Source organism: Chelonoidis abingdonii, chromosome 7 (genome assembly GCF_003597395.2).
Source record: "Chelonoidis abingdonii isolate Lonesome George chromosome 7, CheloAbing_2.0, whole genome shotgun sequence".
Classification (NCBI taxonomy): domain Eukaryota; kingdom Metazoa; phylum Chordata; order Testudines; family Testudinidae; genus Chelonoidis; species Chelonoidis abingdonii.
This window is the reverse complement of record NC_133775.1, coordinates 6,174,135-6,198,179: the sequence shown is the minus strand read 5'-3', so window position 1 is coordinate 6,198,179 and position 24,045 is coordinate 6,174,135. Positions and strand designations below refer to the sequence as shown.

General features: G+C 47.0%; 1 protein-coding gene across 1 annotated transcript; it reads left to right on the top strand.

Moving 5' to 3' along the window:
- Positions 1-8,158: 8,158 nt before the first annotated feature.
- Positions 8,159-20,154, top strand: TMEM275 (transmembrane protein 275). The gene is made up of 2 exons (XM_032805040.2): positions 8,159-8,461; positions 19,510-20,154. The coding sequence occupies exon 2, from the start codon at positions 19,601-19,603 to the stop codon at positions 20,147-20,149; it is 549 nt and encodes a 182-aa protein (XP_032660931.1). The 5' UTR covers positions 8,159-8,461; positions 19,510-19,600; the 3' UTR covers positions 20,150-20,154.
- The last annotated feature ends 3,891 nt before the right edge of the window (positions 20,155-24,045 follow it).

The window sequence follows — 24,045 nt, the reverse complement described above, 5'->3', positions numbered from 1 at the left end:
GAAATTAAACCAAGGCATTATGGAGGAGAAGGGGTGGATGCACAGCAATGCCTAAGGCCCCATGCACTTGCAGAAAGTTGATTAAGTGAGAGATGTAATCCTGGTAAATGATCCACCTTCCATGTCGTAGAGAGTCACGTACCACAGACTCACCCCACCTGGTCAGGCGTCTGCCGTAGAGCCCTGGGCTAGACTTCTGATATGTGATCTTAAATGTTAGCCCCTTTCAGGTTTAATCACTCCCAGTTGTCGTAGTGGTCAAAGGCCCTGCTTCCCATGGCTAATCCAGAAAGCCGTTCATTGCCTGCTCACGGGTTTCCTGAAACTGTGTCCGAACTTGTTCACGCAAATGCATCACACTCCTAGGCCTGACTGCCCTGATTGAAATACTCACCGGCCCTGCCTCAGCAATCACTCACACCACTGACTTTAATGGGGGTACCCTGATTTAGACCAGTGTTAGGCCCCAGTCAAGCAAAGCATTTCAGCACGTGATTAACTTTGACAGAGTAATGCCACTTAAGTCAATGGGCCTACACACACCCAGGCTTAAAGTTAAGCTTAAATATTTTGCTGGAGTGGGACCTAAGTGAGAACACAGTGGTCACCCCCCCAACCCCGAGTCTAATTTAGCCTTGCATCTTTTTGTGAAGGCCAAGCCACATCAAGAATGGGCCTGCAGATTAGAGATGTTAATAGTCTTTGTGTATTAAAGTATGGGAAGGAAAAAATATCTGAATGGTAGCAGGTGCTCTGACATCAGTTTATTGATTTGCAGCATAACGTATCCATTTCTACTAGAGTGTCTTGCAAACAGGAAAGAATCAAAACTGGCCTATATAATCTACTGCAGAGGTTCTTAAACTGTGGTCAGTGGTCTGCGAGCACCGTTCAGGTGGTCTGCAGACAGTTCCCTCTAAGGTGCATGCCTGGGCGACTGCAGATGAGAGAATGAAGAGCCACCCATCTAATTAGTGGAGCCGCATAGGCGTGGCTCCACTAATTAGGTGCCTGGACCTTGGAGAAGATGCACATGTAAGGTGAGATGGTGGCCTTGGCGGGAATAGGGGTAAGTGGGAGGGGGCAGTGGAGTGGGAAGAGGGGCTGGGGGGAATCTGGAAAGTATAGTTCTGCAGTGGCCAGAGAAAGAGGCGACGTTCCCCAGCTCCAGGGCTGCGGCTGCCGAGGAGAGACCCCCCCGCCCTTTCCCAGCCCCAGCTCGGGGGCTGCTGCAGTGGGGGAAAGAGGGAGACACCTCCCTCCTTCCCAGCCCCAGCTCAGAGGCTGCCACGACAGGGCAGAGAGGGCATGTCCATCGTATTAGAAAAGTTAAGACTACTTATATTAAAATGTGAGTGGTGGGCTTTTATTTGTAGAACAAAAAAAGTTGTTTATTAAGTTTTTTTTATATAGCGATTTTACCCAAAGCACTTTACAATAGTTAGCTAGTGGTACAAACAACATTTGGAAAGATCATTAAGTGGTCTGCTGAGACCCTCAGCAATGTTCAAGTGGTCCGTGAAATAAAAAGTTTGAGACCCACTTGTCTGCAGTGTGTGTGAAAGGATGAAGCATGGCTACTCTAATGGGCATGCCAGGTTGTCGCATCTGCACAATTGTTTCTCTCTGGGCAGCAGTCAGCACTACTGTCAGTTAGTGGCAACCATCAACTAACCCTGGGGTGGCCAACCTATGGCTCCAGAGCCACATGCGGCTCTTCAGAAGTTAATATGCGGCTCCTTGTACAGGCACTGACTCTGGGGCTGGAGCTACAGGCGCCAACTTTCCAATGTGCCGGGGGGGTGCTCACTGCTCAGTCCCTGGTTCTGCCACAGGTCCAGCCCCCACTGCACCCCTTCCCGCCCCCTTCCCTGAGCCTGCCGTGCTTTCGCTCCTCCCTCCCACCCAGAGCCTCCTGCATGCCACGAAACAGCTGATCGGGCAGTGTGGGGAGGGTGGGGAAGGTGCTGATGGGCGGGGCTGCTGGTGGGCAGGAGGTGCTGATCGGCAGGGGTGGGGGGAGGAGGAGGATGGGGGGCTGCTGATATGTTACTGTGGCTCTTTGGCAATGTACATTGGTAAATTCTGGTTTCTTCTCAGGCTCAGGTTGGCCACCCCTGAACTAACCCATCCAAACAATGTCTCACGGGGAGATAAAGCCGAATTGCTTGAGGCCAGGTTTTCAGATCTGGCTACTTGCTAATTAGGTCACCAGTGGCCGTGCTGGCGAGTTAAACACAGCACACATGAATTCCTGGCAAGGTGATTAAAAATATTTGCCTCTTGCTGATAACTGACCCATTAATATCCTTCCTTTCTAAGGAAGCTTCAGAAAGGATGATTTTATTGTTTTTCTCTTTGTAGCAGGGCAGGTGCCTGCATAGAGATTTCCCCAACAAACGTTCAAGACAAGAACATCACATATTTGCCTTGTGCATCTTTCAAAAGCAGTTTTGCAAGGGGAAAGTTATTGTTCTCCAAGTAAGAAAAAGGGGAGGAGAATAAAGGGTTTTAATAGAAATGAATCATCTTCCTGACAGTGAACTGCAAAGCTGGAGTTAAAAGGGCAGTAAGTCCAGAAATAAGCTCTGATTGCCTCTGTGGATCTGCAAATGCACTGAGCTGAAGACAGTATGAAAAAAAAAATAAAAAAAAAATGCGTAGGGGCAAAGCATTTCTCTGTGTCTTAACCTGTCCAATTTCCCGTGGGCCTAAACAATCATCTGGATCTGGATTTAAGTGTTCCCAAATGTCTGATATGTGTGAGTTCATCATGGTTGGGGCATCAGGTCTGCAGGGGTTGGTTTTGGGCTCTGTCCCAGTCTCCATCAGCATTTCTATTTCAGTGACCAAAACTTCACCATGAATATGCCAGATATGTTTCCAATCTACGAATATGTAATAACTTAGATCAGTGGTTCTCAGCCAAGGATCTGGGGCCCCATGGGGAGCCGTGAGCAAGTTTCAGGGAGTCCGCCAAGCAGGACCAACATCAGACTCCCTGAGGCCCAGAGCAGAAGGCTGAAGCCCCACCACACAGGGCTAAAACTCGGGGCCCTGAGCTCCGCTACCTGGGGTGGAAGCCGAAGCCTGATCAATGTAGCTTCGTGGAGGGCCCTGTGGCGTGGGGCCCCAGACAATGCCCTGCTTGCTACTGTCTAATGCCACCCCTGGCTTTTATAAGCAGAAAACCAGTTGTTGTGGCACAGGTGGGCCATGGAGTTTTTATAGCGTGTTGTGGGAGGGGGTTCAGAAAGGAAAAGGCTGAGAACCCCTGACTTAGGTCACATGCAACTGACCTGGAGTTATCACTAAAGGATATAGGGAAACTTGGTTAATTTCCCAGTCAGTATTTGTATTCTAGTCGTGTCCACAGACCACAACTGAGGTGAGGGCCTTATTGTTCTAGGTACTGTTCAGACGTAGTGAGAGATGGTCCCTGAAGACAGAGGATGTCTTTGTCCAGTGCACAGGTGGGGAACTGAGGCACAGAGAGATTAAGTGACTTGCCCAAGGTCACATGGGAAGTCTGAGGCAGGGCAGGGAATTAACTCCAGATCTCCGGAGTCCCAGCCCAGTGCTATTGTATTCAATATTTATATCATGCTAGTGCTGAAAGACCTCATCTAGGATTGGAGTCCCAATGTGCTGAGTGTTGTACCCTGACAGGGTTAAGTCTAAGACACAGAGAAGGGGGTGGGGACAGCAGGCTATGGATTAAGCGGGGATAGAGGTGTAGCAAGGAAAAGAGTAGGAAAAAGGCAAAGCGGGGGTGGGGGGGAGGAAGAATCCTTAGCCATGATCAACAGGCTGATATCAGGAAGCGTCATGATCAAAGTGAGTCTTCAGGAGGGATTCAAACCACCTCTCTTCTCATGGACACAGCTTGGAAGCAAAACAAACTGTGTCCCTGACAGCTACAAAATACTGCAAGAGAAATGAACTCCTCGTCCTCTGGCTTGCTGCAGAGAATCTGCAGCAATAAGCCCGGACTACAGGGGATGAAGAGCACCAATAATGTCATCATCCCAACGTTTAGCCCGGCTTGGTAGTATTTATAATTGATTTGTCACAAAAGCAAACCCACTCCAGCATTTCCTTCGCTTGACAAGTAATTAGAATGTAAATGGAAAGAGAGGCAAAGCCTTGTGTCAATCTGCCGGGGGATATTTCTCCTCGGACCTTTACCTAATGCCCTTAAAGGACCATAACTTCACAAGCGATCTGTCTCTCTTACTTTACCGGGCTCGGATGTTTCCCTTCATGGCAAATATTGCTCAGTGATCACTGTTGCAGTCGGTTCCTCTTCATTCACACTTTATTTGAAAAACTGACTTCTTGCCAGGCTTGTTGTTCTCAGTCGGGAGGCTTTTCTCTTCCAGGTGACTTCATTCCAATGCATATATGAAAACTAGACTATGGACTTTCTGTATCTATGCAGTGCTTAGAGATCAGCAAGGTCAGAAAAGCTCCTTGTACTTGGAATGAGGGGTAGCAATGCTTGTGGTGGCTTATGACTTCAGTGGGTCTACTCATGTAGTTAGGCACATGCTTGGAGCACCTGGCTTTAGCCAGGCCTAAATTAGAGGAGAATCAGTCTCTCTCTGTTGCATACTGCCATTAGAATCAACAGCCTGGAAGCAGCACTCTGGGACATATATGGGGGGAATTCAAGGTGTCCCTTTCAACATAAAGGGAGTGGGCATCCAAAGCACTCCAGATCTGAGAACCTTACTGTTGAGCTGATGCGTGATCTCTGAAGTCTTAACGTATTATCGGTGTAAGCTGCTAGTCATACATTTGTGCTGCAAGGGGTTCCTCTTGTTCTGTGCTAATCTGTGGAGCCAGTACTGGAACTAAAAGTCCAACCCATATGGGGAAGAAAGTTATAGGCCAGATCCTCATTGCAGAGCTCCATGGAATGGAGCTATGCTGAGTGATGCCATCTGAGAACCTGACCTGTCATTTTACTTCTTGAATTAGGACTCGACTTTTCTATAGTCAAAGGAATGCAGCCCATGAGATCTTCATGGCCAGATGTGTGAAACACTGAATCTTCGCTGAATGGTGCCTTGAGTATATGATGCTTTCAATTAAAAATTCCCCTTTTTGCTGGTTTTATGGCCTATTCAGCAGAAAGTGTGATGGAGGGTCACGCAGCGGCCACTGCAAAATCAAATGACTGCAGCCTCGTTCAATGTGATCATCTTTTGGATTGTGCAATTGTAGAACTGCACATGGGTTTATTGGCTACCCTTTAAATACATGAACTATAAAGGGCCTGTCATAAACAGATAGCTAAGGGTTAACGTCTTCAATATTTTCCCCTGCAGTGTTACTAACTGAGGAACTTACTAACTTACCGCCAGGGACATTTACAGAGCAAGAGCAACGTGGGTCATAATCTGGTCCAAATATTTAATGCACCAAGCATCAGTGCCTAATCTTACATTGGCTATTGGGTTTGGGGGCCCTTTTGACCTTTTTGAAAGGGGATCTGGTTTTAATCTGTCAGATGCAGATTGTGCTATCCTGTCTATCACATTGGCTGAGTTATGTTATGTTCCATTGTTACCCATGCTAAAGACAAAATAGAGTACTTGCCTTCCAAGGGAGAAAATGACCAGATCTTTCTCAGACTCTTGTTTTCTCATGATTTACCTAAGGTAAATGTATTGAGAGAAATGAAAAATGCTGTAACTGATGGCTTTTCTATATTAATATTTCAAGTGGGAATTAAAAAAAAAATCCCTTTTGGTACTTGAGATGACTGGCCATTATTTAACCTGAGTTTAATATACATTCCGCAGTTAAAATGATTGTGGTTACTACTTAGGAGAAAATAGTAGGCCTGATTCACCACAGCAATGCTTCAGTTGTCATAGATTTCTTAAGGAACCATTATGAGTATCTGTTCTCCCCTGCATAATACAGGCCATAGAATTTCATACCAGCACATCTCCATTGAAACAATTGTTAAAGGTAGTTTATTGGAAGCATGAGTCACCATGTGGTTGATGCATGCTATCATGAATTCTTGAGAGAAGTTACCTTGAGTCTAAAGGCTGGTGAACAATTCACTGCGCACATGATGGGAAATGCTTCTGACTTGGCTGCAAGGCATAACCCCAAGTTCTCTTTATCTGCCAGTGCCATTTACATCAGAAACAAACTAGAGTAACGTAGGAGTGAATCAGGCCCATTAGGCTGCAAGCTAAGGCAAATGCTACAGAAAGGGTAAGGAATATGGTATGTTGTGTGTATTCTACAGACTGCTCTTATCCTGTTGGCTACATTAGCCAGAGCTGGTACTCTGGAAGATGATGTGTGTTAGGAAAGAATATATTCTTCTCCAGCCATTTTTTTTCTTCTGAATATCAGGTCTGTTTATTGACCTAAATCCTCTTCCATCTAAATGGCATGCACAGCCTTCTTCCTTGCTGTAGAGTAACTGGTGAGAAAGCAAATAAATAAGAGCATATGATTTATGCCAATTGAACCTCCAGACTTCTGTGTATTATTCTGAGAGCCTAAACCTTTGTCTACACTGGAGAATACCCCCTCACACACACACATACATTCACCAGTAGCCAGCATTCAATGTAGCTGCAGCACTGCTGATTCAATGGGTACGTCTTCACTCCAAGCGAAGGTGTGATTGTGGGCATACTTTGGCCAGGTTTAGTCCAACTAGAGCAGATGGCAATAGCACTGAAGACAGGACAGCATGGGATTTAGTCCAGGCTAACCATCCGGAACAAGATCGGTGGGGACCCTGGGTATTTATTCAGGTGGCTACCCCATGCTGGGGTCCATGCTGCTGCATCTTGACTGCTATGGTTACCCACGGTAGCTAGATTAAAACTAGCATAGCTGTGCCTACCCATGCTACAATTATCCCCTACCTTGTGGTGTAGATGTACCCAAAGTGGAGCTAAGGGCATGCAGAGATTTGCATTGATCGAGCTAAGAGATGTTTACCCCTGTTGATTAGCTCATTCACTGCAAACCTTGGGTTGCCCTAGTTTACACTTAGGGGCCGTGGGTGCAGGTGAGCCAGTTGCTGACAACCACTTCCGGCAGTGGGGCTAAATAGTTTGGGGGCAGGAATCCTCTCTTTGTTGTGTGTTTGTACAGGGCCTAGCACAATGGGGTCCTATTATTCACGATGTGAATAATAATCCTGAGTTTAGACAGTGTCTAAACATAATTGGCCCTCAAAGTAAATACTCTCCCACTATGCAGAATGGTGATGCATTTGCAAATGACAAACATGTCTCCTTTCCTCTTTCTCGGAGGCATGCCAAGGTTTTCCTTCCTTCCTTTTTCCTCATCACGCACCATCCTGTGATTATTTCCCTGCTCTGGTCTCACTTTAATCCATTCAGTGTCACAAAGCCTGCTGGAGCCAATTAGATCACCACCTCTGAACCTCCCCTCCCCAATACAAAGACTTCACTACACGTCCTCTAATCTGGCCTTCACTCCTGTTTGGGTGAGTCAGCCTGCAGGAGGGAGACTGGAGGGAAATGTCACACTGAGATAACAGATTTCATTAGGGATCTGTGGCTGGAATGTCTTTCCCCTCCTTAAATTACTGACGTATCTTTTAAGAGATCGGGAACTGGCACAGCGGACTTACAAGGGATTCCTTGCTCCTGGGGAGTCCACAGCCCCCGCTTCTGGATCTTACCCTTTGCAATTAGGCACTTTCCCTAGGCAATGAAGAATCAAAGTCTCCCCCCATCCGCCATCACCCTCCCCTGGAGGAAAGCTCCAGGCTGCCCCTAGCGGCGAAGCTCCAGAAGGCAGCTTTACAAATAAAAGGGGTTGCCGCGGCTTTCAGCACCACAGCATTGGACAGCGGCTCTCTGGCATCTCCGCGGAGGCAGGGGCGTCCTGGGGGGTTTGGCAGCCCGAGGTACCAGGAGCAGGGGGAGATGCTGTAGGCAGAGCGTTACCCGCGGCAGAGGCCGCCAGATCCAGAGGGTCTTCCCCCGCTCCCCGGCTGCAGCATGGCTCGGGGGAGCCCTGGTCCTGCCTCTGGAAGAGCCTGGTGCTGATGCAGAGAGGACCCAGTGGGGCAGGCGAACCATAGGAGGAGCCGTGGCATCCTTAGGGGGAAGCAGGAGCGAGAAGGGCCGGTGGGCAGCACATTCCTGCTCCCCCTCGCCCAGTGCAGGCTGCTGAAGGACGGGAGGAGAAATCTGGGCAGGGCGCGGAGAGTGGCTTAGCCCGGACAAAGTTTCCCAGGCGTGGGGTGGGGGGCGCAGCTAGGCAGGAGGGAGCCCCACGCGTGGGAAGGATCTGCCGTGGGTGTGCAGCTGGTGGATCGCTGCTCCCTGGGGCTTCTCTGCAGCTTCTTCTGCTCCTGCCAGGCACTTCTGTTCAGTTGTTTAAACCAGAGGACAGGGGGGAACCTGCTGCCTCTTGCCAGCCCTGAATTCCCACTCAAGCCCAGGTAAGTGGTTCTCTTCTGCTTCCAAGGCAATGGAGAATTGCTGGAGAGTTTCACAGCACTTTGGATGTGTTTGGGGGCGGTGGGGGGAGGGCTCCTGCTTTAACACTCAGCTTGGATTCTGCCGGCTAGATGAAGACGATTTTGACTGTACAGAACTAAATTGATTTTTTCTCCCTGACCCTTTTAAACACGTTTCTTTCACACCACGGAAGAATCCCACCTTCAGAATTGGGTCTGTGGATTGCTTCAGTCAATCTAGACAGGTTGGACGTCAGTGATTGAATGAGTGATATTTTTTCCCCACTCCAGCTGCGTTTGCTTAGATTTTGTGTGAACGTTTTGGATCTATCCAAAAATTATACTCTGAAAACACTGGATAAATTCGTCCCTGCTTTAGCTCCGTTAACTAGACTGGAGTTATATTTGAGATGGATTTGGTTCTTTGCTTTGACATTTTTTTGTTGGTTTTGAATTAATCTCCTGGATAATGTATTTAACCATTCCTAGGTTGGAAGGTTCCTCTCCTATATATTCTGCTTTGCAGTTAGTTATTCTTTACATTTATACATTTACAGCTTAATCAATATGTATTGCAGAATAAACTCAGAAATGTATTAGACAACTGCCACCCTAACACACACACAATGACAACCACAACAATAACAGTAAAAAGCAGAGAGGTCTGCCTAGATCCCTTCCCTTCCCACGATAAAGTCTTACATTTCAGAAGAGTGATCAGTTCAAAATGAATAACCTTACCTGGTGCAAGGGGAGTGCAGAAACAGCTAGGTGAAGGGAGAGCCTACAGAAGTTGTAGGGTGTCTACAAATAGGTCTGGCACGTTGGTGATTTCTATTGCTCTCAATGGGCTTTGGACCAGATTCTCTATGCATGTAGGTACTGCCTACGATAAAAGGGAGAACTGCCTTAGAGAACAAAATAAGGGTGCTCTCATCCTGTGGATCGATTATAAGGTTGATTTATTTCCCTACTGTTTCAGGCTGCCTGGGTTACTTTCTAGAGGGGTGGCATATTTATAAGGTTAAGTGGTGACTTGATCACAGTTTATAAGTACCTATGCAGGGAATGAATATTTGCTCATGGGATCTTCAATCTAGCAGAGAAAGGTCTATGCTGATCCAATGGCTGGAAGTTGAAGCTAGACAGATTCAGACTGGGAATAAGGTGAACATTTTTGACAGTGAGGGTAATTAACCATTGGAATGATTTACCAAGAGTCGTGATGGATTCTCCATTGCAGACAGTTTTTAAAAAATTGGATGTTTTTCCAACAGATCCACTCTAGAAGTTATTTTGGGGCAGTTCTGTGGCTTGTGTTATACAGGGAGTCAGACCAGGTGATCAGAATGGTCCCTTCTGGCCTTGAAATCTTGAATCAGGTTGTTCCTTTTTCTAATGCCAGGCAATGCTTTCTGAAGCCCACTCATTTATTTCCCAATCGTTTTTGATTTTGTTCCATCTTTTTAATAGAGCTTGAGCAGGGGAGGCGGCAGAGCAAAGCGAATAGTGTACATGCACATGACCAACCGTACAAAGCCCTCTGCTATTTGTCACAGTTCAGGGCAACTGCATCTGTATTTCCTTCTCTATGGCCCAGCAAGGGCACCCACTTTTAGGCTTCTGGCTCTCAGCTTTCACCTTGCTGTGGTGGAGACATGCGTCTCTCCCTCTTCTGGGGATTTTGTAGGCCACACAGTTCCCTGCCTGCATGGCGAGTTCCGCAGCTAATCAGACTGCTTCAGCCAGTTTGCTTTGATTTTCTCCTTGGAGGCTATAATCAGTTTAATCTCTCACAGTTAGAAGTGACCACACAGCTTTTCTAAGAAGCACATTTATTCTTAAGGCAAAAGCATGACCAGGAAAACATATTAAAATAATGAATAATAATAAACCCTACACACATGCTAACAAGTTTACCAGAGATCAGCCCAACTCCAACAAGGGTTCTAGTAGGAATCAGTCGCTCAAATTCCACCCTGGGTTTTTTTCCTGTGATTACAAGTTCAGAACAGCTGTTAGCTCAGAACTAGATGCCCATGAATCTGTGTTTATACTATATGAGTCTTTGATCCTGGTACCTGGAGAACAGGTAACTTGCAGAGAGTGGGTTTCTTCTCAGGGCACAGCTTCAAAGGGCTGGGCCTAGAGGTGGGAATTTGCATTCACCTCCTCCCAAGTACAGTATAAACCCATTTATCGGACCCTCCATTGTCCATATTAAATGAACAACTGGCTCACGCAGATCCAGAAGTGGGTGATCTCTACTGTGGCCACAAGATTGCACTGTCTCACAGCATGAATGGGAAATTGTAACTGATCATTGGCCCGCTGTACTGAGAAAATAAGACACATCAGCCTGTCTTTCCCAACCAGCCCAAGGTTCTGCTGTGTACTACAACTGCCCTCCTGGAGCCATCCCACAGCAGGATGATCTAGCCCAGGGGTTGGCAACCTTTGGCATGCAATGTGGGCCAAGGGATGTGCTGGCCGCAGCCTCCCGCTACCGCCATTGGCCTGGAGCAGTGAACCATGGCCAGCGGGAGCTGCAATCTGCTGAACCTGTGGAAGCGGCAGGTAAACAAACTGAGCCGGCCCACCAGGGTGTTTATCTTGGTGAGCCACATGCCAGAGGTTGCCGACCCCTGGTCTAGCCAATGTAACAAGGGGTGGCCATTAACGTGGGATATTGAGATTCCAGGACCTCAGGCTCCTGGAAGCAGAGCAAGTGTGGCTGTTCATCCATCCCAAATTATTCTACAGAGGATGAATTAAAATACCCAGAGATTGCTAAGCGTGTCTTCAGTGTGACAGAATGTTGTGCGGTGGGAACCAGGAATCGCTGTGACTGAGTAAACCCAACACAGCACAGCTGTTCCGTGATTTAGTCTTTCAGGGGACAGTTGCTCCCATGCAATGGCCTTTGTGCTGGTGATGTAATGACCGGGACAAAGGTGGCTGGCACAGTGATGTCCTCTGGATGGGGGTCAACGGCAGGTGTCAAGCTGAGTCAGGAGATGGGTACCAAGGTCAAGCCAGGCTGGGGTTGAAGAAAAGAGTCAGGAGCAAGATGAGGTGAATGGTGAGTCTTGTAGCAGTAGCAAGCCCGAGTCTGTGTTGCTTAGACAGTTCCGGGGGCTGACTTTTTGGTCTAAAGAGTTTGTGTGGACCACTCAGGTGGCTGCAGGATTCTATCGCTTGGTCCTCTTTGGGTGGTACTTCCTGCATTGCCATCCCTCCAGTAACTGCTGGATGCTACTCTGCCTGGCTCTCCCTGGCAACGTGGAGGCATCAGCTGCCCAGGAGCCCCCTGGTTTCTTGACCTGTGGATCTTTACAGGTGCAGCCAATAAAATAGCCAAAAGGGCATCTGTAGCCTCTGCCCCCAGGAGCGTGATTGAAAATCCAGTGATTTCAATGGGATTTGGATCAGGCCCAAAGGGGCGGGGGGGAATCTGTGCCATCTCTAAATAACCTGGCACTCTAGGGGCCACTACTGGGGTGATCTAGTGTCTGCGATCCCCTACCTATGGTATGCAGAAAGGGTGGGATAGTCCAGCAGAGAATCTGGAATAGGGTTGGGTGAATAATGGATATTTTTTTGGTTCATTGGCAATTCTGAAAAAAAATCATGTTTCGAGTCAAACCAAACCCCAAATATTTCCAAACTTTTGGCGAATAGAAAAATCAAAGCAGATTTCATTTCAGGTGGGATTAAGTGCCTGGATCGACTTTGACTTTGAGCATTTTTAACATTTTTAATTAACAAAATTAAAGGAAATTTCAAAATGAAAAGTTATTTTGAATTGAAAAGTCAAAATGTTTTGTTTAAAAAATGTCTGTTTTTTTCAGATTTCTTTTGTGGGGCTTTTTACAATTATTTTTGTTTTTTTCCTGATCCAAACAATTTGGTGACATTGACACAAATTTGTGAAATGTTTTGGTATTGCTGAATCTGCCTTTTTCTCTGAAAAAAGTTTTGAATGGAAAACTTCACCCAGCTCTAGTCTGGACCAGTCTGCTGCTTGGAGGAGTGGTAAATTCTGTTTGTATGTGGACTGAAGCCACCAAGTTACTTCACATAGCACCTGATGTTCAGTCGATAACAATCTGGGACGAATCTGAGATAGTAATCTGGAGGTGAAAACATCCATACCCAACCCCCCGTCCATTTAATTTCCATCACCCATCCAATCCTAGAAAGCACCTCAGAATTGGAAAGAGACAAGTTTTGATTTCAAGTCTTGTTAGTTGTCTAAACAAAACAGCTTGAAAGTATATGAAATGCTGGCTACTCCCAGGCAATGCAGAGTGCCCCATAGAAACACCAGTTAAATGGATTGCAGAGAAAATAGGGCCAGCCATTGAATCCCCTTTTGAAATGGAACTCCCACTGACATTCTTGTAAGTTTCACATGTTGTGGCTATTGAACGGGGCCAGTTGTTCTTTCTCCACCAAATGTTTCTGTGGCTGGGGCATCTTTGCAGACCACTGGGGTAGTATCAAAGGTGTAGCCGTGTTAGTCTGGATTTGTAAAAGCAGCAAAGAGTCCTGTGGCACCTTATAGACTAACAGATGTATTGGAGCATGAGCTTTCGTGGGTGAATATCCACTTTGTTGGATGCATGTAGTGGAAATTTCCAGAGGCAGGTATAAATATAAAAGCAAGAATCAGGCTAGAGATGACGAGATTAGTTAAATCAGGGAGGATGAGGCTCTTTTCTAGCAGTTGAGGTGGGGTAGATAATCATTGGCTAAAAGACCCCTGTACCGAATATGGAATCAGTCCTGCAAGTTGCCTCACCTCCAGCCGATGTCCCACTGAGAGAAGGGGACTCTCGCTGCAGGATCAATGATTGGGGAGGTGAGGGCAGGGGCAACAAATTTCTAGTATAGGACACAAAAGAGGAGATTGTCTCTGCTAGAAGCTCCGGAATACTTCATAGCCTGGAAACTGTATTAAAAATATTCGGCTGGCTTTGCAGATGTGTTAGTAATGCAGCAAATGTTTGGATGACACAGTAGTCAGCTTTGTGGGTGTTTTTGTTTCTTTACTAATTTTCTGGCCAGACACTATGATATATTATGGTGATGACTCTTGGGTCTTGCAGTTGAAGCCTGCTCTGTGCTATATCAGTTACTGTGTTCCCCAGTCCCAGATCTAGTCCAGAAGGTACTTCTCCAGGAATTAACTCAGGCCAGGTTTCTCATCCCAAAGGAATCCCTGAAGAGCATGAAATAGTGTAAATTCCAAAGTGTTGCCATGTGTTCCACTTTACTAAGCAGCTAAAACTCTCTCCCCATCCCTCCAGAGTGGCTCTGTCTGAGATCAGATTTACAACTGTGAAGATGATTTGGAATGAGAGAAGGGAGAAGAACTTCAGAAGTGAAGGAGGTGAGATGGAGAGACCATGATACTGTTGAGTTTGCAGCCAGCCTCTGAAAGGAAGTGCTCTCCCATGGTGGTGGATTAGTCACTGGCCAATGGGACCCATTCCCAGGGACTCCAGACAATTGGGGGCCCCCATAAAAATGGGTGCTCCAAACTCTGACCTGCTCCACTCGCCTACCTGGCACTTCTGCTGGGATGTGGCATTGGGACACAGGGATTTGCCCTGCTTTGCCCACCCACCTGGAGCTCCTCCTGGGGAATAGGGCAAGCCCATATGTCCTGCTCTGTTCCCCAGCAGGAGCACCAGGCGGAGGTGAGGGAGGTGGAGTGGGGCAAGCCCCCGCATCCTGGCCCCATTTCCCCAGCAGGAGCACCATGGGAAGGGTGAGGAGGACCCCCACTTGCTCTGGTCCAGGGCCCCACAAACCCCTAATCCTCCTCTGTTCTGCCATATGTGACTAGAACTCCAGGGTCTTGTCTTGGCACTTCTTGCACTCAGCCATCTGCCCAAGACAGACCACAGGGGGCGCTGCTGCTTGCTACTGAGTTGTATTAGCAGGACTTGGTGGGGTCCAGGACTGGAATCAAGTAATACCCAGGTTTCTAGAAGTGAAATTCCTTGTCTGACATTGTTCTGTGGTCTAGGGGCCATTAATATTATAACCTCACCTTCCCTGCAGGAAAGGAGAATTATTTAAGCAGGAACTGAGTGTTATTCAATGGAATTCACCCTGTGGGAATGTGTTATACATCCTGATCTAAATCAGCCAATCATGCCTCTTTTAATTATCTACTGTGACTTTACTGGCTGAAGGATGGTCCATTGGTCAGGGAAATAGCCTAGGGCTTTGGACACCTGGATTCAAGTTCCTGCTCCACCACAGACTTCTATGTGAGCTTGAGCGTCACTTAGACCCCGATCCTTGAAGAGACCTACGCGTTGTGCCCAGTGGAGTGCTCAGCCCCCAGCAAGGCACCCAGGCTATATTGTGCATGGACAGAGCCAGGCACCTACGGAAGGGATTTTCAGAAGCTGGTCAGCTAAGCAGAGAGCTGCCTAGCCCAGCCAGAAATGAAATGCCAGGGAAGGAAGAGGAGAGGAGCATAGGCACCTAAGCAGCTGACGAGGTGCAAATGGGCAGTGGGTGGAGTCCCCCTTCAGGGAGGCTAGGCCCTGGATCCGCTCTTTCTGCCCATGCCTCCCTACCAGGGCAGATCCTTGAGACTCCCCCATCTCTCCACAGCCAGATCCCAGAGACCCCCTGTCCCCCATGTGGCCAGAGCTTTCCTCCACCCAGAGAAACCCCAAGCCCCTCCCCACTTGTCTGGAGGACTGCCGTGCCTCCCTAACTTACCCCTCCCCAGACCCCAACCCACCTGGGAAAAGCTGCAGCAGTGTCTCTTCCTGAAAAGGAACCTGAGTTTTGATTATGCCCCATGCAGATTCCAGGGCGGCTGAGAAGACGGTATCTGCTATTCAGCTTCCTGAGTTCATCGGTAATCTGATGGATATGGAGAAAGTGGTGGATGTGATATATCTTGACTTTAAAAAACTTTTGTTACCATCTCCCACAGTATTCTTGTCAGCAAGTTTAAAAAATATGGATTGGATGAATGGACTATAAGATGGATAGAAAGATGGCTTGATCGTCGGGCTCAGCAGGTAGTGATCAACAACTTGATATCTAGTTGGCAGTTGGTATCAAGAGGAGTGCCCCAGGGTCCTGGGAATGGTTTTGTTCAACATCTTTATTAATGATCTGAATGATGTGATGGATTGCACCCTCAGCAAGTTCGCAGATGACACTAAGCTGAGAGGAGTGGTAGATACGTTGGAGGGTAGGGATAGGGTCCAGAATGACCTAGACAAATTGGAGGATTGGGCCAAAGGAAATCTGATGTGGTTCAACAAGAACAAGTGCAGAGTCCTGCACTTAGGAAGGAAGAATCCCATGCACCACTACAGGCTGGGGACCAACTGGCTAAGCGGCAGTTCTTCAGAAAAGGACCTGGGGATTACAGGGGATGAGAAGCTGAAAATGAGTCAGCAGTGTGCCCTTGTGGCCAAGAAGGCTAATGGCATATTGGGCTGCATTAGTAGGAACATTGCCAGCAGATTGAGTGAAGTGATTATTCCCCTCTATTCAGCACTGATGAGGCCACATCTGGAGTATTGTGTCCAGTTTTGGTTTCCCCACTACAGAAGGGATGTGAATAAATTGGAGACAGTCCAGCGGAGGGCAACAAAAATGATTAGGGGCTGGGCCCATGACTGATGAGGAGAGGCTGAGGGAACTGGGCTTGTTTAGTCTTCAGAAGAGAAGAATGAGGGGGGATTCGATAGCAGCCTTCAACTACCTGAAGGGAGGTTCCAAAGAAGATGGAGCTCAGCTGTTCTCAGTGGTGGCAGATGACAGAACAAGGAGCAATGGTCTCAAGTTGCAGTGAGGGATGCCTAGGTTGATATTATGACACACTATTTCACTAGGATGGTGGTGAAGCACTGGAATGGGTTATGTAGGGAGGTGGTGGAATCTCCTTCCTTAGAGGTTTTCAAGGCCCGGCTTGACAAAGCCCTGTCTGGGATGATTTAGTCGGGGTTGGTCCTGCTTTGAGCAAGGGGTTGGACTAGATGACCTCCTGAGGTCTCCTCCAACTCTGATATTCTATGATTCTCTGGAATCCAGAGAGACCACTGATGAACCCAGGAATCTGAATAGTACATACAGCCTCCTCAGACACCCCGGAACCTGCATAGGCATAATAAAGCAAAACTTTCCCCCACCAAACCTGCACCTGGGCATCCGGCAGAGTTTCCCCTGACCTAGTATACCCAGGTGCACCTGGCTGATGGGCCAGAGATAGGCTCCTCCTTCAGTTCAGGATCCTCAGCCACAGGCCCTTTACTGAAGTCATGCACCTGAGCGAGGTCAGCTGCTTAGGTAGCTCATGCCCTAGTCACCAAATGTCTTTCTCTTCTCCTGCTCATGCTCAATACCTCACTGACATACTCCCTACATTTTCCTGTGCCTCCAGCTGTCTTTTGTGCAAGTGCTGTGCTATCCCAACTCTCCCAGCCCCCTCACCTATTGGTGCCCTGCATCTGGCCCACTAGCTGTGGGGGGCAGGGAAGTAACAGATCTTAGCTGTGCTCAGAGTATGCCTACAGGATCGTGCCCCACTGGTGAGACATCCCCAGGTCTCTGGAGCATCAGCATGAGAGAGGGCACCGAGCAGCTCATTAGCTGTGGGGTAGTGCCAGGGTGTAGCTGGCTCTGAAAATGCTGTGCAGTGGAAATGTAGATGCCCTGTGGGCAAGATGGCAGCTGAGCGGCAGTGTTGAAAATGTCAGTGGCACCCAAATGGTGGACTTAGGCACCTCGAATCCTTTAAGGATCTGGGCCTACCTTCTCAAAAGTAGTCACTGGTTTTGGGTGTCTTTATTTTTAGGTGCTTAACCTGACCCTTTGGGCCAGATTTTCAAATTTTATGAGCACCTGCAGCAACCATCCAACAGGAGTTCTAGGTGCTCAGCACCTCAGTAAATCAGGCTCTAGGTGACTCAAGCTGGACATCTCCAAATTGCAAATGTTGGCTTGAATTCACAACTTTGATGAGTTTTGAATCAGAATACGTATTTTGTGAGCTGTTCCCATGATTGCAGCAGAGCTACTCTTGGAGTTAAGTGCTACTCAGTGTGAGTGGGGTTGGCTGCAGGATTTGGCTTTTGAATGCTGCTTGCCCTTCATTTGTGGGCTGTTCCTTTCATGCCAATCTATTAGTGGTCAAATTTGTGGCTGATGAGACAGGAAGACAGAGCCGGTCTAGAATAATCTAGAGTGCTTAGAGCAGCCTGGGCTGCTCCATCATATATCTAATGTATGTCTGCCATGTATATGGAGGGGATAGCCATGTAGTAAGTTGCAAAGGCACGTGATAAACCATGTGACTGCCTGATAAATAATCTTATGAGATGCTGGTGTGATTTGTTGCTGTCATATCATAATTTGATATGACATGATATACTATGTACTACTACTAATTATGTGTCATGAAATAATGCAAAAAATATTAACTGTAATACCAAATTTTGGGGGGAGAGGGAAGGGGGAAAGACATGAAAATGAAATTTAAAAATTGTTCCAAAAGGACAAGTGGCAGGTTTTATTATAAACTTGTGTAGCTCTAGAGCTTAAAGAGCCCATGCTCGGTACTGTACAAATAGAAACAAAGCAAGCATTCCCTCTCCTGAAAAGCTCATGATATCACTCAGTCAAAGACAAAAGACAACAGGTGGATACAACAACCAGGGGAACAGAAGGTCACAGTGAGAAGGCATTGAGAAGATCCAGGTTAGGATGATGAGCAGAGGTCATAGCAAACCAGCTGCCCAGCCACTGTCAAGCTTTTTGTAAGCATCGCAGCAGGGGACAGTTTCAAGGAGGGATTTGAAGAAGAACAATGAGGTGTCTGTAGAGTAAGAAATGCAAGCTCTGTGGCCCTGGTAAAGGGGCCTGTAAATGAGCTGGCCACCCTCAAGCACCCTCTTATGGGCAGAGTACCTCTGCCCTGTCCCGCTGTTTCTCCTCCCTCTTCCAGGCCCTTTTAATCAGACACTACATGCTTTCTCATCCAATAAGCACCCCTGTTGGGTCTGGGTTTATTCAGGTAAGAACGGCCATCCTGGGTCACACCTATGGTACATCTAGACCAGTGTCCTGTCTTCCAACAGTGGCTGGTGCCAAGTGCTCCAGAGGGAATGACTAGAACAGGGCAATTACTGAGTGATCCATCCCTTGTTGTCTACTCCCAGCTTCTGGCAGTTAGAGGCTTAGGACACCCAGAGCAAGGTGCTGCATCCCTGACCATCTTGGCTAATAGCCATTGATGGCCCTGTCCTCCAGGAGATGATCTACTTCTTTTTTGAACTCAGTTAGACCTTTGGCCTTCACAGCATCCCCTGGCAATGAGTTCCACAGGTTGACTGTGTGTTGTGTGAGGAAGTATTTCCTTATGTTTGTTTTAAACCTGCTGCCTATTCATTTCATTGGGTGACCCCCCCAGTTCTTGTGTTATGGGACGGGGGTAAATAACACTTCTCTATTCACTTTTTCCACACCAGTCATGATTTTATAGACCTCTGTCATATATCCCCCTTAGTCATTTCTATTCCAAGCTGAAAAGTCCCAGTCTTTTTAATTTCTCCTCATATGGAAGCTGTTCCATCCCCCCTATTCAGACAAATTAACTATAAAGCAAAACTCCAAGTCACAAGAGTCTGTCCCAGGGCCTGGCTTTGACCTCAGAGCCTGAGTGAATGAGAGGGTACATCCACAGGATCAATTTAGCAATTCTTAGGAGGTAAACCACTCTGGGGTTCAGCTGGCAGTTGCGCTGTTCAGAGCTGACTTTCCCTTCAAGAAAAGCTTCAGCCCTCTTATAAAGAATCCCAACTGCGTGTGATTCCCTCCCCATGCTCGGTGTCTCTGGTTGGCTCATTTAGTAAGCTTGCTCTAGGCTTCAAGTCTCCCACAGGCAGCTACCTCTCATGCCCTTTGCTCTCTCCCAAGGCCCCTGGGTAATCCCTTCACATAATGAGCGAGCAGTTATACTCTTTTTTCCTTTCCTCCTCCTACAGGAAATTCAAGGCAGCACAAGCCCAGCGATCGTCTCGCCAATGCCATGTGTGCTCACTAAGGTGCGAAGTCCCCTGGGAGACTCGTATCAACATGTTCAGTGAAAAGAGCAGCACCTCTTTGTCCCAGAAATCTAGCCAGAAAAAGACCAGGCCCCAGGGGCTCCCCTCTCCTGCTCTCTGCTGTGCCTGTGGACTTTGCATCATGCTCGCTGGGATCAACATCACCCTGGTGGGAGCGTTCGCTTTTGGGACCTTCCTCCCCATGAACAACCCCCCCATCATCATTGGACCCATCCTGCTGGTGGTTGCTTTCACGTTCTTTGGGGCCTGCTGCATCTGTAGCCGGAGACCACCCGCCCATGGGGCAAGGAAATCCAAGCCAGGTTCCAACATTGGGCTCATCAAACTCGGTAACACGGCCTTCGAGATAGAAACCAGTGAGCACACGATGCAGGACACCACCGCCGTGCAGCTGAGCCCAACCAACTCGCCTGTGTCCTCCAGAAAGTCCACACCCATCCATGAGAACTCCAAGACCTGCAAACTCTTCACAATGGATGGCAATGGGCCGGCAGCAAAATACACAGCAGGAGGGGAATCAATTCAGCTGAACTTACCTAGAGACCTTATGACATCCTAAGTCAAGTCAGACCAGGTGGGCACTGCAGTTAGGCATGCCATGATCAGATGGATACAGCCGATAGGAAGCAGCAAGCCTATGAAATCCTTTTTGTGTGGCCAACTGATACGATGACATCTTAAGAACCAGTTAAGAAAGGAAAGGGATGACATGGTAATTGGAAACAATGGTGGAAAATTCCAGCTTTTTTCTGGAATGGGTGCATTTATTTAATGTGATTAGAAATAACGCTGTAACGAGGAATCAATGTGGCCCAGCTACTGGGAAATTAGAGATCTTCTTTTGGAATGAATTCATTTCTTTAGTGCAACTTAAAAAAAAAAAGTAACGTCGTGATTAGAATTAAGTGCCACAGAGTGTGGCAAATTACAGGTCTCTCTTTTTGGAAGGGATGCAATTATTTAATGTAATAAAAATGACCAATGCAGTAATTAGATATTGATATCACCCAGTTGCTGGGAAATTACAGATCTTTGAGACTCGACCTTGGGGGATTTGAGGAACAATAAATTTATTTTAACGCAATTAAAATTGCAACACAAAAATGTAACTTCCACTTTTTATCCTGTCTCAACCTTTCCTTTCTTTTTTGACTTCCACTCTAACTCTAGCAGCCAGCAGATCTCAAGTGCAGCAGATAGCGTCAGCTGTTTTTCCTCCTGCGTAATTCAGATTCATTTCTCAGTCCTGCTGTCTAACATGCCACATCGCTTGGAAGGTCAGCTGTGCCTGAGTAGGTAGAGGCTGCAGGTGATTGGTTAAGCCAGGCCTTGCGATGGGTGGAGACTATCAGAAGAGGCAGCCCATAGACCTAGTGGAAAAGGAAATGAAGTCATGTGGAAAGAGGTTCCACTGAGCAATAGAAATGGAGCGAGATAAGATGATGCACTTGAACCTCCTTTGGGGGGAACTTTGGGCCTGGCTTGGACATGGCTACTTGGAGTCAGAGTTTATTCGGGAATGAAAATAACCATAATGTCATTATTGTTACAGCTGGTGGGGAATTTTTCAGTGAATTGGCTTCAGTAACAATTTCTTAAGGATGGTTTCTCAGGTCTAGGGTGGAATTTCTGGGGAGGGAGAGACCAGGATAGTCCTCATCTTGGATGTGGGGGAACCAAGTGCAAGTCCCTGATTTGGAGCAGGGACTTGAAACTGCATTTCCCTCATCCCAGGCAGGTGCCCTGACCACCAGGTTACTGGTTATTCCATGGGCTCTGTCTGGCTTGTGGTTTCTCCAAACCTCTACTTGCCAGAAGACAGGCCAACTGATCTAAAAGATGACCAAAAGTATCTGTGTCTCCTCCCTTTAAGTGACTGTATATCCCACTGACTTTGATATGAGCTGCGTGTGTACAATAAGAGGAGAATAAGTTCCCTAAATAAGAGCATCTTGGTTTCCTGTGTTGTAAGGCATTGGGAAGGTGGAGAAGATATTTCCTGGAGAGGACCCTGAATCTATGGAAGGGAGGAAGTGGTGTCCGTGTTGCCTGCTGCTGTGCATGGAAGGTTTCCATCTGACTCTGGATGCACAGGGCTTCCTGGATTGGGGGATAGGACATACTTTGTAGCTAGTAGAGAAGCAGAGCTGAGGAGCAGCTGCTGAATGCAGCTTGCTTCCTTCTGACACACAATACAGTGGAAGGTAATGCCACTTTGAGCAGCAGGAATCTGGGCTCCTTGCAGTCTGCTCTTCTTGGAGGTGAGCACAACACGGTGCAGCAGAGGTAGACAGAGCCATACTCTAGAGACGGAGGGGCTGCAGGATGGTTTAGAGGTGGGGGTTGTAGCTCCTTTTGCCCATTGACAGTATCACCAACCCAAAATGTTCAAAAATCAGGAGTCATGCCTGCCCAAAATCACAAGAGTGGCTCAGCCAGCATGAGATTATTTTAACAAATAATTAATGTTGGATTCTGTTTAATCAACTTCTAGGCTTTAAGCCTTTGTGGGACATGTTTTCAAGTTGTTTTGCCATTACCAAGAGAAAGAGAGAGACTTTTTTTTAAAAGAAAGCTGAGATTCTCACATATTCACATGATTCCAGGAGCTGGGGCTTTCAGAAAAACATCAAATAGTATGAGACAGATAGTAATATCTTGAGAGCTGACAACACTGTGTTAATCTCCAGGTTCCATGGGATTTTGAGCTTGCCAAATCTCCCTCTGAAGGGAAACATTTTGATGGAAGCTCGGAGGTTTTTTAAGATCTCCTTTCTCAATCGGGGATAGTGACGTGTCTTGTCTTTTGCTCTTTACACAACATACCTAATATGAAGGAATGACACAGGCCAAATAACTGCGTTTACCACGTTAGAGTGAGTCAGGAAATGGGTTATCCCATGAAAATTTTCAAGTTTTCAAAAAATAATTATGTCCTGAAATGGGATGAAAAGTCAAAATCTCGATAATTTTCACAAACTGAAAATCTCTTCCCCCCACAACTCCCAAAAACTTGGTTGGGTCAATCAAAACATCTCATTTAGATTGTGACCATTTTCATTACTTTTAAGATAATTATAATTAGCTTAAAATTTGATACAAAAAGTCATTTTAAATGGGAAAACTGGAATCGTTTCTTTTAGGAAATGTCAAAATGAAAAGCTGTGACAATTTCAAAACCTTATTTTTAAAAAAAAATGTAGCTGAAAAATTTGTCAAAACCGACCGTTGCCCATGAATATTTTCAATTTTGATGCATCTGTATTTTCCTATGGAAAAAAAAGTTCCCTGAAAAATTCACAACCAGCTCTGTTGAACATAAGAACGGCCAGACTAGGTCAGATCAATGGTCCATCTAGCCCAGTATTCTGTCTTCTGACAGTGACGGATGCCAGGTACTTCTGAGGGAATGAACAGAACAGGGAATCATCCAGTGATCCAGTGCATATAATATGTCAGGCTTAGCCACATACGGTGGAGCAGAGGTCTGGTAGCTACAGAAATATAGAAGACAGCGAGAGTTCAAAAATTACTTACAGGGCCACTATCTTGTTCCTACACTATAGTATCATAGACATGTAGGGATAGAAGGGACATTGAAGGTCATCTAGTCCAGCACTCAGGCATGGACCTGGGGCCTTAGGATCAGTGACCTTGGAGGAGCATTTGTTGTTGTAGTTTTCATTGAGGAGCAAATCCGGCATGATGGCACCCGCACATTTATGGGACTGTCAGAGAGACCAGAGCTTTTCCAACACCACCTCTACACCCCTTCCTTTTTATTTCCTCTGTTTCTCCTTGAGTTCATTGTTACATTCTCCTGCCTCCTCAATCTGGTTTCTCTTCTCCGGGATCTTATTTTGAAACATGTCATATTTCTCCAAAGAAGGTTAGGGAAGAACCCAAATAGATGATTGAGGGTTTCATCTCCCATGCTGGGCCCGCAAAGTCAGCTTCAATTGCTGCATGTGAGACCATTCCATCCTCAGATTATTTCTGGCTCTCCCTGCAGAGCCTCACTTTTGGCCTGTTATATGGCTAGCAACCCAGCTGCAATGTCCACCCTCCTTTGCCCTTCCCCAGTTGCATCAATTACTGGTGGCTTTCCTGCTGTTTTATCGTGCAGTCATGCCAATCCCCAATAGCAACTAAAGTATGGGTGCTGTTCAGTGCTGTTAATTCAACTGAGAGGATTTTCAGGTCACAAGTGGGAGCTGAATCCATTTCTCTTTGTACACCTAGGCAAAGGAAGCTGTACCATTGGTCCCCTGGGACATGGTCCCACTCAGAACAGCAAGCCAGCAAAACCAAAGTGACAATAAATGTACCGAGCAGCCAGTTATTAGCGCTGCAGACTGGCTCTTTCAGAAGATGGGGCAGTCGGTCCCCCAGTATTGTGCACAGTGCCCACCAGTAGGGGGCAGCACGTGTTGCAGCAATGGGATTCCAAGAGGG